Below are 17,966 nucleotides of genomic sequence, written 5' to 3' on the forward strand. Positions count from 1 at the left end.
TATACAGGACCTTTTCAAATATACTAAGGCACAGAAGTTGATAATGCTCTGGCTCTCAAATGTGCCATATACAGTAGGCTACATAATGTGGTTGAAAGGATATCAGTTGATTTTCCTTTATTTGTTTTTTTTTCTGGACCGAAGCCATGGCTGTTGGTTTTCTCATTATTTTTTTGCGCAGGTGTAGTCCTCAGATGAACAGTGTGTTCATTAGGAAGAGGCTTGACAACACGCACGCATACATACACTACAGCTTAGTTCGTCAGGTTCACAAGTACTTTACTGGCTCTCTTAAATCATGCGTTCAGATTCCATTTAAAGTTGTTTTCATTTTCCCCTTAAGTGCCTGCAGTTAACACCAAATGTCGCTTCCGTTCAGAAAATAAAACCACATTCATAACAGGACACTCTTTGGGGGAGGAGAAGGGGGGGGGCCTCGCTGTCCTCGCAGCTGTCTTTACTCATTCCACTTGTTATCGCCGCTAACGCTGTTGTAGCGAATGAAGGGTTGTTGTTTGTACACAGACTGTTGCCAGGCAATAAAGTGTGAAGGCCAATTAACTTGGGGCTTGTTTATCGAAGCTGTCAGGTCAGCAACAAAATCCACCAAAGGTGTAAGCTAATGTCTGGTTTGCTGTCAGCTGTGAGGCAATATTGTTTTTTCAATGTTGTCATAAGGAGCTGTTAACTCGGAATCAAATCATACTCAAATCTTACCTCCGCCTTGCACCGTAGGCCTATTTCACTTGATATTTCTCAGTCTGTGTATAGTCAAATGGTTATCAGCACTGCTACATGAGTAGTACAAGAACATAGCTTTTTGAACATGGGGCAGGACTCCACGTTTTGCTGTTTACATTAAGCGTTATTTGATTTTGTTGCATGTTTGAAAGACTGAGAAATATCTCATGTATGTACCTATCTTTTCTTCCACAGAGACCACACGTAGGAGGGCCTATGGTCTGGTGGCCCAGGCGTACACCTCCATCACGGCAGAAGACTTTGCCGCCTTTGTGGGCTACTCTGTGGAGGAAGCCGTGAAGGGTAAGCAGCTGCAGTGCAAAAACCTAATTTTCCCTCCCTACCCACCTGGCTACTGGATCAATAACACAGTCATATACCATAGTTATGTACATTACCAGTCAAGAGTTTGGACACACCTACGCATTCAAGTTTTTTTGTGTTATTTTTACTATTTTCAATATTGTAGAATAATAGTGAAGACATCAAAACAATGAAATAACACATATATAGAGTCATGTAGTAAGCAAAAAAGTGTTCAAAATATATATAAACAAATCAAAATATATTTTATATTTGAGATTCTTCAACGTAGCCACCCTTTGCCTTGATTACAGCTTTGCACACCTTTGGCATTCTCTCAACCAGCTTCATGAGGTAGTCACCTGGAATGCATTTCAATTAGCAGGCGTGCCTTGTTAAAAGTTCATTTGTGGAATTTCTCTGATAGCTAAATCTGGACCAGTACAAATCAGCCGGGCTAGACAATCTGGACCCTCTCTTTCTAAAATTATCTGCCGAAATTGTTGCAACCCCTATCACTAGCCTGTTCAACCTCTCTTTCGTATCGTCTGAGATTCCCAAAGATTGGAAAGCTGCCGTGGTCATCCCCCTCTTTAAAGGTGGTGACACTCTAGACCCAAACTGCTACAGACCTACAGTGCCTTGCGAAAGTATTCGGCCCCTTTGAACCTTGCGACCTTTTGCCACATTTCAGGCGTCAAACATAAAGATATAAAACTTTATTTTTTTGTGAAGAATCAACAACAAGTGGGACACAATCATGAAGTGGAAAGACATTTATTGGATATTTCAAACTTTTTTAACAAATCAAAAACTGAAAAATTGGGCGTGCAAAATTATTCAGCCCCTTTACTTTCAGTGCAGCAAACTCTCTCCAGAAGTTCAGTGAGGATCTCTGAATGATCCAATGTTGACCTAAATGACTAATGATGATAAATACAATCCACCTGTGTGTAATCAAGTCTCCGTATAAATGCACCTGCACTGTGATAGTCTCAGAGGTCCGTTAAAAGCGCAGAGAGCATCATGAAGAACAAGGAACACACCAGGCAGGTCCGAGATACTGTTGTGAAGAAGTTTAAAACCGGATTTGGATACAAAAAGATTTCCCAAGCTTTAAACATCCCAAGGAGCACTGTGCAAGCGATAATATTGAAATGGAAGGAGTATCAGACCACTGCAAATCTACCAAGACCTGGCCGTCCCTCTAAACTTTCAGCTCATACGAGGAGAAGACTGATCAGAGATGCAGCCAAGAGGCCCATGATCACTCTGGATGAACTACAGAGATCTACAGCTGAGGTGAGAGACTCTGTCCATAGGACAACAATCAGTCGTATATTGCACAAATCTGGCCTTTATGGAAGAGTGGCAAGAAGAAAGCCATTTCTTAAAGATATCCATAAAAAGTGTCGTTTAAAGTTTGCCACAAGCCACCTGGGAGACACACCAAACATGTGGAAGAAGGTGCTCTGGTCAGATGAAACCAAAATTGAACTTTTTGGCAACAATGCAAAACGTTATGTTTGGCGTAAAAAGCAACACCTGAACACACCATCCCCACTGTCAAACATGGTGGTGGCAGCATCATGGTTTGGGCCTGCTTTTCTTCAGCAGGGACAGGGAAGATGGTTAAAATTGATGGGAAGATGGATGGAGCCAAATACAGGACCATTCTGGAAGAAAACCTGATGGAGTCTGCAAAAGACCTGAGACTGGGACGGAGATTTGTCTTCCAACAAGACAATGATCCAAAACATAAAGCAAAATCTACAATGGAATGGTTCAAAAATAAACATATCCAGGTGTTAGAATGGCCAAGTCAAAGTCCAGACCTGAATCCAATCGAGAATCTGTGGAAAGAACTGAAAACTGCTGTTCACAAATGCTCTCCATCCAACCTCACTGAGCTCGAGCTGTTTTGCAAGGAGGAATGGGATAAAATTTCAGTCTCTCGATGTGCAAAACTGATAGAGACATACCCCAAGCGACTTACAGCTGTAATCGCAGCAAAAGGTGGCGCTACAAAGTATTAACTTAAGGGGGCTGAATAATTTTGCACGCCCAATTTTTCAGTTTTTGATTTGATAAAAAAGTTTGAAATATCCAATAAATGTCGTTCCACTTCATGATTGTGTCCCACTTGTTGTTGATTCTTCACAAAAAAATACAGTTTTATATCTTTATGTTTGAAGCCTGAAATGTGGCAAAAGGTCGCAAAGTTCAAGGGGGCCGAATACTTTCGCAAGGCACTGTATATCTATCCTACCCTGTCTTTCTAAGGTCTTCGAAAGCCAAGTTAACAAACAGATTACCGACCATTTCGAATCCCACCGTACTTTCTCCGCTGTGCAATCTGGTTTCACCTCAGCCACGCCCAAGGGCCTAAACGACATCATAACCACCATCGATAAGAGACATTCCTGTGCAGCCGTATTCATCGACCTGGCCAAGGCTTTCGACTCTGTCAATCACCACATTCTTATTGGCAGACTCGGCAGCCTTGGTTTCTCAAATGATTGCCTCGCCTGGTTTACCAACTACTTATCTGATAGGGTTCAGTGTGTCAAATCGGAGGGCCTGTTGTCCGGACCTTTGGCAGTCTCTATGGGTGTGCCACAGGGTTCAATTCTCGGGCCGACTCTCTTCTCTGTAAACATGAATGATGTTGCTCTTGCTGCTGGTGATTCTCTGATCCACCTCTACGCAGACAACACCATTTTGTATACTTCTGGTCCCTCTTTGGACACTGTTAACTAACCTGCAGATGAGCTTCAATGCCATACAACTCTCCTTCCGTGGCCTCCAACTGCTCTTAAACGCAAGTAAAACTAAATGCATGCTATTCAATCGATCACTGCCCGCACCTGCTCGCCCGTCCAGCATCACTACTCTGGACGGCTCTGACTTAGAATATGTGGACAACTACAAATACCTGGGTGTCTGGTTAAACTGTAAACTCTCCTTCCAGACTCACATTACTGTAATTTCCGGACTATAAGCCGCTACTTTATTCCCACGCTTTGAACCTCGCGGTTTATACAATGACGCGGCTAATTTATGGATTTTTCCCGCTTTCACAAGATTCATGCCGCCAAAAAACTGAGCACCGTCACATAATGTGACGTAAATCGAGCGCGCTCAAACTTCCCATCATTCTGATTACGGTAGTAATTTTGTCACCCTCATCATGGCAAAGACACAGAGAAATGCATATGATGCAGCTTTCAAGTTGAAGGCGATCGATCTGGCATTTGGAAAAGGAATTAGAGCTGCTGCACGGGAGCTTGGCCTTAATGAGTCGATGATAAGACGTTGGAAAGCAGCGTGAGGAACTGACTCAGTGCAAAAAGACAACAACAGCTTTCAGAGGGAAGAAAAGCAGATGGCCCAAAGTATTTGCAGCCACTCGACATCAGTGTAAATCGTGCATTTAAGGTGGCGCTACTTGTTCAGTTGGAGACTTGGATGACAAGTGGGGAGAAATCCTTCACTAAAACGAGCCGCATGCGAAGAGCAACTTATGGTCAAGTCTGCCAGTGGGTCCTGACAGCGTGGAGCATTGTCAAAAAATCCACTATCATCAACGGGTTTCGAAAGGCTGCGTGTTGAAGGGGCAGCATGAGCTCAGCGGGGTATTTGCCTCCGGATGAAAGTGACGAGAGCGACAATGAAAACGATCCAACATCGGATGAAGCAATTCTGAGGCTGACACCGAAGGAGATGGCTTCAGTGGTTTCAGTGCACAGGAGGAGGAAGATAGTGACCAATGACTTTCTTGGTAGGCCACTGTTTAATTTTTGTTACAAGCCGTGTTTCGTTTAAAGGCTGTGTAAAGTTCATTTGTTTCAATGTACCGGTAGGCACCTGCGGCTTATAGACATGTGCGGCTTATTTATGTACAAAATACATATTTTTTAATAATTCAGTGGGTGCGGTTTATATTCAGGTGCGCTTAATAGTCCAGCAATTACGGTAACCTTTTTGGGATAGGGGGCAGCATTTTCACTTTTGAATGAATAGTGTGCCCAGAGTGAACTGCCTCCTACTCTGTCCCAGATGCTAATATATGCATATTATTATTAGTATTGGATAGAAAACACTCTGCAGTTTCTAAAACTTTTGGAGTGATGTCTGTGAGTATAACAGAACTCATATGGCAGGCAAAACCTGAAAAAATCCAACCAGGATGTGGGATATCTGAGGTTTGTAGTTTTTCAAAGCTTGGCTTACCGAAAACACAGTGTCTATGGAGTCAAGTAGCACTTCCTACGGCTTCCACTAGATGTCAACCGTCTTTAGAAACTGGTTTGAGGATTCTACTATAAAGGAGGGGCTCATGAGACCTGTTTGAGTCAGTGGTCTGGCAGTGACTCAGGCTCGTGACGCGCGCTCCCGACAGAGTTAGCTCTCGTTCCAGTGCTTTTCTTCAGACATAGGAATTCTCCGGTTGGAACCTTATTGATGTTTTATGTTAAAAACATCCTAAAGATTGATTCCATACATCGTTTGACTTGTTTCTACATCCTGTAATGGAACTTTTCGAGTTTTTGTCTGGACGAAGTGCTCACGCCTCATGAAGATAGATTACTGGGCTGAACACGCTAACAACAAGTGGCTATTTGGACATAAATGATGAACTTTATGGAACAAATCAGTCATTTATTGTCAAACTGGGATTCCTGGGAGTGCCTTCTGAGTATTTATGGTCTTGTTTCTAACTTTGTTGATTCCAAAATGGCGGATATTCCTCTGGCTGTTTTGAACTCTGTTCTCAGATTATGCTTTTTCTGTAAAGTTTTTTTAAAATCTGACATAGCGGTTGCATTAAGGGGAAGTCTATCTTTAATTCTGTGAATAACACTTGTGTTTTCTATCAATGTTTATTATGAGTATTTCTGCAAAATCACCGGATGTTTTGGAATCAAAACATCACTGCACGTAAGGCATCAATGTAAACTGAGATTTTTGGATATAAACATGCACATCGAACAGAACATACATGTATTGTGTAACATGATGTCCTATGAGTGTCATCTGATGAAGATCATCAAAGGTTAGTGATTCATTTGATCTATATTTTTGCTTTTTGTGACTCCTATCTTTGGCTGGACTTTTACTTGGCTATGACCTAACATAATCATATGTTGTGCTTTCGCTGTAAATCATTTTTGAAATCGGAAACGATGGGTAGATTAACAAGATTTTTATCTTTCATTTGCTGTATTGGACTTGTTAATGTGTGAAAGTTGCATGAAAAATATTTTAGAATTTCGCACGCTGCCTTTTCAGCGGAATGTTGTCGAGGGGTTCCGCTAGAGGAACGCCTGCGCTAGAAAGGTTAAGCACCAGCTGTCAGAGCAGCTCACAGATCACTGCACCTGTACATAACCCATCTGTAAACAGCCCATCTATCTATCTACCTAATCCCCATACTGTATTTATTTATTTATCTTGCTCCTTTGCACCCCAGCATCTCTACTTGCACATTGATCTTCTGCACATCTATCATTCCAGTGTTTAATTGCTATATTGTAATTACTTCGCCACCATCGCCTATTTATTGCCTTAACTTACCTCATTTGCACTCACTGTATATAGACTTTTTGTATTATTTTGTTCTACTGTATTATTGACTGTATGTTTTGTTTATTCCATGTGTAACTCTGTGTTGTTGTATGTGTCGAATTGCTATGCTTTATCTTGGCCAGGACGCAGTTGCAAATGAGAACTTGTTCTCAACTAGCCTACCTGGTTAAATAAAGGTGAAATAAAAAAATAAAAAATGCATTGTGTTTTGACAAGGTAGGGTTGGTATACAGAAGATAGCAAAACAAAACAACCAAGTCCATATTATGGCAAGAAGGTCAGTCAATCTGGAATTTTTCTTAAAGAATTTTTCTTAAAGTTTCTTAAAGTGCAGTCGCAAAAACCATCAAGCGCTATGATGAAACTGGCTCTCGTGAGGACCACCACAGGAAAGGAAGACCCAGAGTTACCTCTGCTGCAGAGGATAAGTTAATTAGAGTTAACTGTGCCTCAGATTGCAGCCCAAATAAATGCTTCACAGAGTTCAAGTAACAGACACATATCATCATCAACTGTTGAGAGGAGACTGCGTGAATCAGGCCTTCATGGTTGAATTGCTCCAAAGAAACCACACCAATAAGAAGAAGAGACTTGCTTGGGCCAAGAAACACGAGCAATGGACATTAGAACAGTGGAAATCTGTTCTTTGGTCTAATGACTCCAAATTTCAAAATGTTTATTCCAACCGCCTTATCTTTGTGAGAAGCAGAGTATGTGAACGGATGATCTCCGTATGTGTGGTTCCCACCGTGAAGCAGGTGTGATGGTGGGGATGCTTTGCTGGTGATACTGTGATTTTATTTAGAATTCAAGGCACGCTTAACCAGCATGACTACCACAGCATTCTGCAGCGATACGCCATCCCATCTGGTTTGTGCTTAGTGGGGCTTATCATTTGTTTTTCAACAGGTTAGTGACCCAAAACACACCTCCAGGCTATTTGACCAAGGAGGGGAGTGATGGTGCTGCATCAGATGACCTGGCCTCCACAATCACCCGACCTCAACCCAATTAAGATGGTTTGGGATGAGTTGGACCTCAGAGTGAAGGAAAAGCAGCCAACAAGTTCTCAACATATGTGGGAACTCCTTCAAGACTGTTGGAAAAGCATTCCTCATGAAGCTGGTTGAGAAAATGACAAGTGTGCCAAGCTGTCAAAGGGTGGCTACTTTGATTTGTTTAACTTTTTGTTAACACTTTTTTGGTTACTACATGATTCCATATGTGTTTTTCATAGTTTTGATGTCTTCACTATTATTCTACAATGTAGAAAATAGTACAAAATTACGAAAAACCCTTGAATGAGTGTGTCCAAACTTTTAACTGTTACTGTATATCCTTTATCTCTTCATGAAATGATATAAACTCATTTCTATCAGTAGAGGCAGATAAAGCTAAATTGTTCATGCAGGCGGGGATCAAGATGGTTAGTACTTTTCTAGAGTTGAAAGACCGGAAAATAGTCATCAAACTATTCCCTTTTCATCTATTTTTCCGTTTCTTTTCCCCTCCTATTCTCTACCCACCGCTCCTCTCTGGTTTCTTTCCCTCCTTTCCACAGGGGTGGTGAGCCAGGGCTGGCAGGCAGATCCTGCCACCAGGATGGTAATGCCCCAGAAACCAGGTAGGTGGAGCTGTTGCTCTTCTCTTTTCTCCCATCACTCGGCTGTTTATCATGCCCTAGTCTCTTTCCCAACTCTGCCCTCTTTCTGTGCTGATAGCACATTTCACCAGACTTTCAATCCCCCCTATGCTCGCTTTAACCGTGTGTGTGTGTGAGAGGGAGAGAGAGAGATCTGGATCCAGAGCTGTGAATTTTGGGGTCATTCATAATTGGCTCAGACACTGACTCCAGTCCTCCTCATCGCCTTTCCCTTCCTGTCCTCTGTCTTTCTGTATTCGTGGGCTTTAATTTATTTTCTCCTCACATTTTTTCCCTTCATATTGCTGTTCTTTCCTTTGGCTGGCCTGTAAGACATTCTGTCCCTGTGTAACTGGGAAAACACATGTCTCATGAAAGAGCAACATCAAATATCCCTCTGTTTCTCTCACACCATGTGCTCCTACTCTCCCCACTCTTCTTTTTCCTGTGTTCTTTCATTCACTTCTTTACCCTCACACACCCACGCTCAATCGCTGTTCCTATCCCTGTCCTCCTCCTCTTCCCCCTCTCCTCAGATCTTCTCTCTCCAATCCTAACAGTCTACAAGCCCAGTGGGTGGCTTGTTAATCATTCTGGCTTGAGACATTTTGTGGGCTGTGTCTGGGGCCATGTAACAGCCTCTCTCTCTAATCAGCGGGCCATCATGTTAAGCATCTGTGGCACATATGTCCGTCTGACTCGATGCATCAGCCCCTCGATTAATTCCTTTCCACCTACACTGAACAAAAATATAAATGCAACATGCAACAATTTAAGCCATGGGTGGGCCTGGCAGGGCATAGGCCTACCCACTTCGTAGCCAGACCAAGCCAATCCGAATGGGTTTTTGCCCAAAAAAGGACTTTAGAATATACATAAACAATGTATTGGCTGTGCATGGGAAGCTAAACTTCTGGGGTGTATTCATTTGTGCACACTAGAAAACAGTTGTAAAACGAGAGAGATCACTCATGTCCAGATGTGCAACTCATGTTTCTCCAGCATTGCACTGAGAATAGATGTACCGTGCTGCTTAGTCTTTGAATTGGAGCATGTCCCCTGTCCTCTAACACACAACACCGGTGGGGGATGCTACATGGTAGAAGACTTGGCTCTATGAGGAATCCCCCTCTTACTCACTCACTCTCTCTCCCAAACAGATCCTCCCCCTGTCTCGCTGGTTCCAAACGAGCAGCAACTGGCCAGACTCACTGACTACGTGGCTTTCCTTGAGAACTGATCAATTCCCTTCAGCCCCGTTTGTCTGCCGTGAGGAGGACTCCAGAACGCCCATCTTCCAGAGCTTAGATGGACACACGCACCATACACACACGCACCATATACACACACACACACACACACAGACACACATGCAGGTCCTCAAGCTCACACCCGTTTTGCATGATTGTGGTCATGTCTCTGGGAGCGAGACACCATGTTTTCAGAAAGATGGGCCTTAGACTTCCGATTCAGTTCGTACGCCCACTAACTCTGTTGTTGGGCAATCCTTAGTAAATGACTGCGACTTTACTGCGTCTTTACGAAGTGGCAGTCTCAATGATTGTAGTAGTTAATTTAATGTCATTTCTGTAAGAAATGTACTATTTTCATGCGCATGTTGGAAGAATTTGTTTGCCCGCAGCCGCCCAACTATGTGAGAAGTCCCGCATCAGACTCTAACCCGCAAATAGGCCGAAAATTGGACGGGGTGCAAGATTTTTTTTTTTTTTTGTAATAATTTCCAACATTTTGGTAGGCTATTTGTTCGTCAACTTTTCTATAATTATATGCATGCAGCTTCTCTTCTGTCATTACTGCCCTAGAAGACTAAATAAACCCTTGTTCACCAGAATGTCGTAAATCGGTGAACGCTTCAATCTTGTTGACTTCTGTAAAGTTTTCTCTTTCATCTCTGCTTCTCTCCTGCAGGAGAGGTTTAGGGACCGGAGGGGTAAATGCAATAAAACATTTTTTAAAGATTTTCTGTTCAAAATGTCAAAATGTACATCAATCTGACCAGTTTGAAGGAAATTAAAAGCAGTGAAAACAATCCAACATGTTTCTGATAAGATTTCAGTTCAACCTGGATGCATATTTTAAATGGTTCAAATACTATCAGCTTTTATGATGCTGATAAAGATAGCCTTTGCAGTCGCTAACCGCACATGAATTCTCTCAAGATACAAAAAATAATATTAAAATATCCACTCCTGTTTCCAAGTCACAGTTTACATTTTGTTGTATCATTCTACTGCAAGAAATGCTTAATTTTGCAGGAGTTAATATTCGGTTATGTATGAGGTTATACACCTACACTACATGACCAAAACTATGTGGATACCTGCAAGTCAAACATCTCATTCCAAAATCATGGACATTAATATGGAGTTGGTCCCCCCTTTGCTGCTATAACAGCATCCACTCTTCTGGGAAGGCTTTCCGCTAGATGTTGGAACATTACTGCGGGGACTTGCTTCCATTCAGCCACGAGCATTAGTGAGGTTGGGCACTGATGTTGAGCGATTAGGCCTGGCTCGCAGTCGACGTTCTAATTCATCCCAAAGGTGTTCGATGAGGTTGAGGTTAGGGCTCTGTGAAGGCCAAGTTCTTCGACACTGATCTCGACAAACCATTTCTGTATGGAACTCGCTTTGTGCACGGGGCGTTGTCATGCTGAAACAGGAAAGGGCCTTCCCCAAACTGTTGCCACAAAGTTGGAAGCACAGAATCGTCTAGAATGTCATTGTATGCTGTAGCATTCACTGGAACTAAGGGCCTAGCCTGAACCATGAAAAGCAGACCAGACCATTATTCCTCCTCACCCAAACTTTACAGTTGGCAGTATGAATTGTGGCAGGTAGCGTTCTCCTGGCTTCCGCCAAACCCAGATTTGTCCCTCGGACTGCCAGATAGTGAAGTGTGATTCATCACTCCAGAGAGCGATTTTCCAGAATCCAATGACGGCGAGCTTTACACCACTCCAACTGACGCTTGGAATTGCACATGGTGATCTTAGGCTTGTGTGTGGCTGCTCGGCCGTGGAAACCCATTTCATGAAGCGCTCAACGAACAGTTTTCCAGAGGCAGTTTGGAACTCGGTAGTGAGTGTTGCAACCGAGGACAGATGATTTTTATGTGCTTCAGTACTCGGTGGTCCCGTTCTGTGAGCTTGTGTAGCCTACCACTTCACGACTGAGCCGTTGTTGCTCCTAGACGTTTCCACATCACAATAATAGCACTTAGAGTTGACCGGGGCAGCTCTAGCAGGACTTGTTGCAAAGGTGGCATCCTATGGTGGTGCCACATTGAAAGTCACTTCAGTAAGGCCATTCTACTGCCAATGTCTGGTGTTCAACCTTCCCAAGTTCTCTCACGTCACCCCGCTCCTCCGCTCCCTCCACTGGCTTCCAGTTGAAGCTCGCATCCGCTACAAGACCATGGTGCTTGCCTACGGAGCTGTGAGGGGAACAGCACCTCAGTACCTCCAGGCTCTGATCAGGCCCTACACCCAAACAAGGGCACTGCGTTCATCCACCTCTGGCCTGCTCGCCTCCCTACCACTGAGGAAGTACAGTTCCCGCTCAGCCCAGTCAAAACTGTTCGCTGCTCTGGCCCCCCAATGGTGGAACAAACTCCCTCACGACGCCAGGACAGCGGAGTCAATCACCACCTTCCGGAGACACCTGAAACCCCACCTTTTTAAGGAATACCTAGGATAGGATAAAGTAATCCTTCTCACCCCCCCTTAAAAGATTTAGATGCACTATTGTAAAGTGGCTGTTCCACTGGATGTCATAAGGTGAACGCACCAATTTGTAAGTCGCTCTGGATAAGAGCGTCTGCTAAATGACTTAAATGTAATGTTTGTCTATGGAGATTGCATGGCTCTGCACTCTGTTATACACCGGACAGCAACGGGTGTGGCTGAAATAGTCGAATCCACTAATTTGAAGGGTTGTATACATACTTTTGGTGTGTGTGTGTCTGTGTATATATATATATATATATATATATATATATATATATATATATAAAACTCCTTTCAATGTGTACCAAAATTACAATGTTTCTCTGAATTGCCCTGTGAAAGCCTAACACTGTAAGATCATATTTTATGACTTAGCTTGTCAGGTTGGCAATAGAACATGTTTTCAAATGATGCCCACCTGACCCAGATTGCGATTTTTATGGGCCAATTTTGGATTGCGTAAACAACAACAGTCAGTAGTTGTGTGATGACGGGGATGAAGGGTTGTTCCAAACTAAACAACTACAAGTGTGCTTGCACTGCTTTCTCAACGGCACAGCTAGGAGAGCTCACAAAAGCAGTTGAAGACTCCTTTGAGTCATAAAAGTGCATTGAATTTACATAGGAACTGTGCACACTTTGGAGAGGTGTAGCCATTTGAAGACGTCAATTAGTACTCTCACTCAAACCCTTGTGATTTTATTTGTGTCATGTTGCATCTACCCCACATTGTCCCGGAATATTGTTATGTTACTCAATGTATTTTCAGATTTCATTATCAACAAATGTGCTGAAAAGTACAGTAAATGTAAAATGCACATAAAATCAAGTGTACTGTTTAGGTTCAGTTTTGTGTCAGGTGAAATGTTGTGTCCTCAACTTTGGTCTCATAATTTTCCAATAATCTCCAAACTGTTCCCTTTCAATTACTACCATGCTTATGCATATGGTTTGCATATTCCCTTTGTAAGAAACATTTCAATTTAGCCCCATTCAGATAGGCTGATAGCCGCGAGTGTAAAGGATTAACCCGCAATATTGTGGTCGGAAGCTCAGATTTCTGATTCTTATGTCTTTGACCTGCTGTATACATGCACTTTAGACTGAATCCTAATTTGATAAACGCATGTGTATTTAAAGTTTAGCATATTCCTAAAGTGTTTGGCCACAACACATGGGCCTGGCTATGGTGTGCCAGTGTCATTCAGCGCATACAGTGCCTGAGGCTGAGATGGTGGTAACTGGACCATGTCACTATTCAGAGAATCTGTTACTGCCTGGTCAGTCTGACATGCATATCAACGGCACTCGTCATCCACACGGGGCCAGCCATGAAGTTATATTGGGCAAGGAAGCATCACTATATTTGAACTTGGTGACAGAGAGGGTCGTTTGAGGGGTTCGAGATCAAGCTGACTGTACCATGAATGTGTGAACAACTTACCATTTTTCCAACGACAAGTAATTACTTACCTTAATATGCATGTAATGACGCCCTAATATGCTTGTAATGACGAACAGATGAGACTTTGACATGGGACAAAATAATTACTGTTACACTTCTCACACATAAAGCCATTGCACACCACATTAAATGAAAATAATCAACAGTTAACTACTAATTCTTCCCACATGGAACTAATGCAAATATAATACCCCTTTGTGAACATGCTTTTTTTAGCTTTGAATTTTAACATCCTTATTTTCTGAGTTGCTGTTATCCATGTTCTTCCTTTTTTCATTTAGTTTCTTAGTAGGCTTATATAGAGGTTTAGCAGCTGTGCTCATGGGGAAGCACAGTCCTATCACAATGTTATGCCTACAGTCATTACACTCGCTGGAAAGTATTTGCAATGGAGCTCAGCGTTATCACTGTGACTCACAACCGTTAAAATGGCATGGGACTTTAACATGAATGATTTCCGAGACTCAATATCAACAGGTGCAACCTAGGCCTTTGGAATCAATGTCAGACAAACGGCAGCTTGGGGCCCAAATTAAACTGAGTCGTTCTTTTTGATTTTTGGCTGCTTACAATGGGGTACAGCTGTGACAGCTGAAAAATGACATAGAGAAAATTGTGCATTGATGACAGGAGTCTGGACAGACTTATTAAAACATGACTAGATTGAATTTGCAGTTGCTCCACTACCAATGCACCCAGCTGGGGGATGCAACAGCATCACACAATAACCGCCACACTGACCGTAAAAAATACCATCCGTTCAACTCACTATTCCCAGTGTACTCCTGGGCCTCTCATAAATCATACCCTGTTCGATATCCTTTTTGTGTCTTAATGTGATAAGTATTGATGTGCCAGCCCAGCTTTACTGCAACATAACATCATACTGGAAACCTGAAAGACATGCCGATGTTGCGAAGCTGCTGGGGGAGAGGCTTTGACATGAGGACACAGTTTAAGAGTTCAGATGTCTTCACGCGTCCAAACATTTGACCCGTTCCGAATGGACCCGAGGACAGTCAAGACTGTGAAGGACAAGCCGACTCTGCAGATCGTACAGTGTGGAGACAGGCAGGATGTTCTGGTGCTCACCTCTCTTAGATACTTTTATTTACAATGTTAATGTGCCGGTAGAATTGGCCAATACACTTTGTACAGAAAATGACAAAACAGGACGTTGACATAAAGACTAGAATAAAACACATGTATTCTCAGTATGAACTATTCAGGTTGCCTATAACAAAACTTAATGGACTAGCCAATACCTGCCCAACACAAAGGCCATGTATCCACGAACTCCCTTCCCGCTAGGAATGTTCCATCATGATAGCCCCAAAACACATTTCTACCATAAATGCATAATTTCCCATGGACATATAACTTCATAAACAATAATTTTACATAAATGCACACTTCAGTAACATGCCATAACTTCTTTAAGACATACAATACACATTCATGAAGTAATTCACCCCGGGATAATTCAGCACTTTGGTTATTCCCATCAACCTATAAATGTCCCTGGACGACTCGCAGACCAATACGTGTCATGCACACCGCCATTTTAATAAAGAAACAGCGCAGAGCTTCAAACAAACACATCAGGTAGGTTAAATTATGAGTATTCTCTAACAACATTATTTTTTATCTATTTCACATTGCTAGAGGATGTACGTTTAAACAGGCAGCTTTATACACGGTAGAAACATGGTTAACAAGTTACATAATTTTAGTTACTGGTGTATACAACAAACACTCGACTTAAGTGCCTTATGTCAAAGTAATGTTGGCAAACGGAATGCGTATCTCTCACCAACATATGCTCTTTTCTTTCAGGATTCTTGGCTATACCTTGAAGAGTTACAATAAAGACTCCTTTTCAAACCAATCATATGTTTCAGTGTCATTGTCTATAAGTCACGGACATCCACAAAATACCTGCCAGCCATTTTTTCCCCTAAAGCTCAAAACACAGCACACTAACCTCCACACATACTAATCTCCAGTCAACTAACTATTCCCAGTGTTGGTTAGGTTACTTTCTAAATGTAATCCGTTAGTTACCCGTTTAAAAATGTAATCAGTAACGTAACTTTTGGAATACCCAAATTCAGTTACGGAATCTGATTACATTCAGTTACTTTTAGATTTCTTTCCCCTTAAGAGACATTAAAAGAAGACAAAAATGTATGTTACCAATTGAACGACATCTATTGCAGGATAAATCAATGCTAAAATGTACATAGCTGGTAATATTACATTTTAAAAGTTACATTTGGGTTGGTTATGTAGGCTTCTTCTAACATATATATATATATATATATATATATATATATATATATATATATATGCATGCAGTACCAGTCAAAGGTTTTGACACACCTACTCTTTCAAGGGTTTTTCTTTATTTGTACTATTTTCTACATTGTGGAATAATAGCGAAGACATCAAAACTTGGAAATAACACATGGAATCATGTAGTAACGCATAAAAGTGTTAAACTAAGCAAAATATTTGTTATATTTGAGATTCTTCAAAGTAACCACCCTTTGCCTTGATGACAGCTTTGCACACTTTTGGCATTCTCTCAACCAGCTTCATGAGGTAGTCACCTGGAATGCATTTAAATTATTAAGTGTGCCTTGTTAAAAGTTCATTTGTGGAATTTCTTTCCTTCTTAATGCGTTTGAGCCAATCAGTTGTGTTGTGACAAGGTAGGGTTGGTATACAGAAGATAGCCCTATTTGGTAAAAGACCAAGTTCATATTATGGCAAGAACAGCTCAGATAAGCAAAGAGAAATGACAGTCCATCATTACTTTAAGACATGAAGGTCAGTAAATCTGGAAAATTTCAAGAACTTTGAAAGTTTCTTCAAGTGCAGTTGCAAAAACCATCAAGCGCTATGATGAAACTGGCTCTCTTGAGGACCGTCACAGGAAAGTAAGACCCAGTTTCCTCTGCTGCAGAGGATAAGTTCATTAGAGTTAACTGCATCTAATAAATTGCAGGCCAAATAAGTGCTTCACGAAGTTCAATTAACTGACACATCTCAACATCAACTGTTCAGAGGAGACTGCGTGAATCAGGCCTTCATGGTCAAATTGCTGCAAAGAAACGACTACTAAAGGACACCAATAACAATAAGAGACTTGCTTGGGCCAAGAAACACGAGCAATGAACATTAGATCAGTGGAAATCTGTTCTTTGGTCTGATGAGTCTAAATTTGTGATGTCAACCTCCATATCTTTGTGAAACGCAGAGTAGGTGAACGGATGATCTCCGTATGCGTGGTTCCCACCATGAATCACAGAGGAGGATATGTGATGGTGTGGGGGTGCTTTGCTGGTGACACTGTCTGATTTATTTTGAATTCAAGGCACACTTAACCAGTGTGGCTACCACAGCATTCTGCAGTGAAACGCCATCCCATCTGGTTTGCGCTTAATGGGCCTATTATTTGTTTTTCAACAGGACAATAGGGCCAGGCTGTGAAAGGGCTATTTGGCTAAGTAGGAGAGTGATGGATTGCTGCATCAGATGACCTGGCCTCCACAATCACCTGACATGAATTGGACTGCAGAGGGAAGGAAAAGCAGCCAACAAGTGCTCAGCATATGTTGGAAAAGCATTCCAGGTGAAGCTGGTTGACAGAATGCCAAGAGTGTGCAAAGCTGTCATCAAGGCAAAGGATGGCTACTTTGAAGAATCTAAAATCTGAAATATATTTTGATTTGTTTAACACTTTTTTGGTTACTACATGATTCCATGTGTGTTATTTCATAGTTTTGATGTCTTCTCTATTATTCAACAATGTAGAAAATAGTACAAATCCAGAAACCCCCTTGGATGAGAAGATTTGTCCAAACTTTTGACTGGTACTGTATATATAGATATCAAGAGGCACAGGTGTAAACAACACCCCACCCCTCATAACTTTAATATTGCTTCATACATATTTATTCAGAAGAATAAAGCAGATTAAACATCATAAACACATTCAGCTTTGGCTAAGTCATCTTTGGCCAAGTTCCTGCATGAATAACTGTGATGGTAATGTTCATTCAGATTATTGACTCAGTGTAAACAGTATTTAAGGGGATATATGGCACTGTTTGACTCTGGTGATGGTGTTTTTTAAATATATTTTTAGAGGTGAAAAAAATGGCAGCAACGCAGTTAACACAGTTAGTCCTGTACTTACCAGCTTACCTGAGGAAATGAGGTCAAACAGCAACTTGATTATTCTTCAGGATTCCCATCCAAGCACTAGCCTAAGCACAGCCTCCACTTCACTGCTGTCCAGTTGTTGAGGATACACAGGGCTGATCTGGTTACATTTACATTTAAGTCATTTAGCAGACGCTCTTATCCAGAGCGACTTACAAATTGGTGCGTTCACCTTAAGACATCCAGTGGAACAGCCACTTTACAATAGTGCATCTAAATCTTTTAAGGGGGTGAGAAGGATTACTTTA

General features: G+C 41.9%; 1 protein-coding gene across 2 annotated transcripts in view; it reads left to right on the plus strand.

Moving 5' to 3' along the window:
* LOC115107636 (COP9 signalosome complex subunit 8-like) overlaps positions 1-10,325 on the plus strand; it is a 28,946-nt gene extending 18,621 nt beyond the window's left edge. For both annotated transcript variants that reach the window (XM_029631095.2, XM_029631105.2), the window contains exons 5-7: positions 937-1,044; positions 8,195-8,257; positions 9,436-10,325. In XM_029631095.2, the coding sequence (XP_029486955.1) occupies positions 937-1,044; positions 8,195-8,257; positions 9,436-9,515 (251 nt within the window). In that variant the 3' untranslated portion in view covers positions 9,516-10,325. The remainder of the gene's footprint in view (positions 1-936; positions 1,045-8,194; positions 8,258-9,435) is intronic.
* Positions 10,326-17,966: the final 7,641 nt, after the last annotated feature.

Source organism: Oncorhynchus nerka, linkage group LG3 (assembly GCF_034236695.1).
Source record: "Oncorhynchus nerka isolate Pitt River linkage group LG3, Oner_Uvic_2.0, whole genome shotgun sequence".
Lineage (NCBI taxonomy): Eukaryota > Metazoa > Chordata > Actinopteri > Salmoniformes > Salmonidae > Oncorhynchus > Oncorhynchus nerka.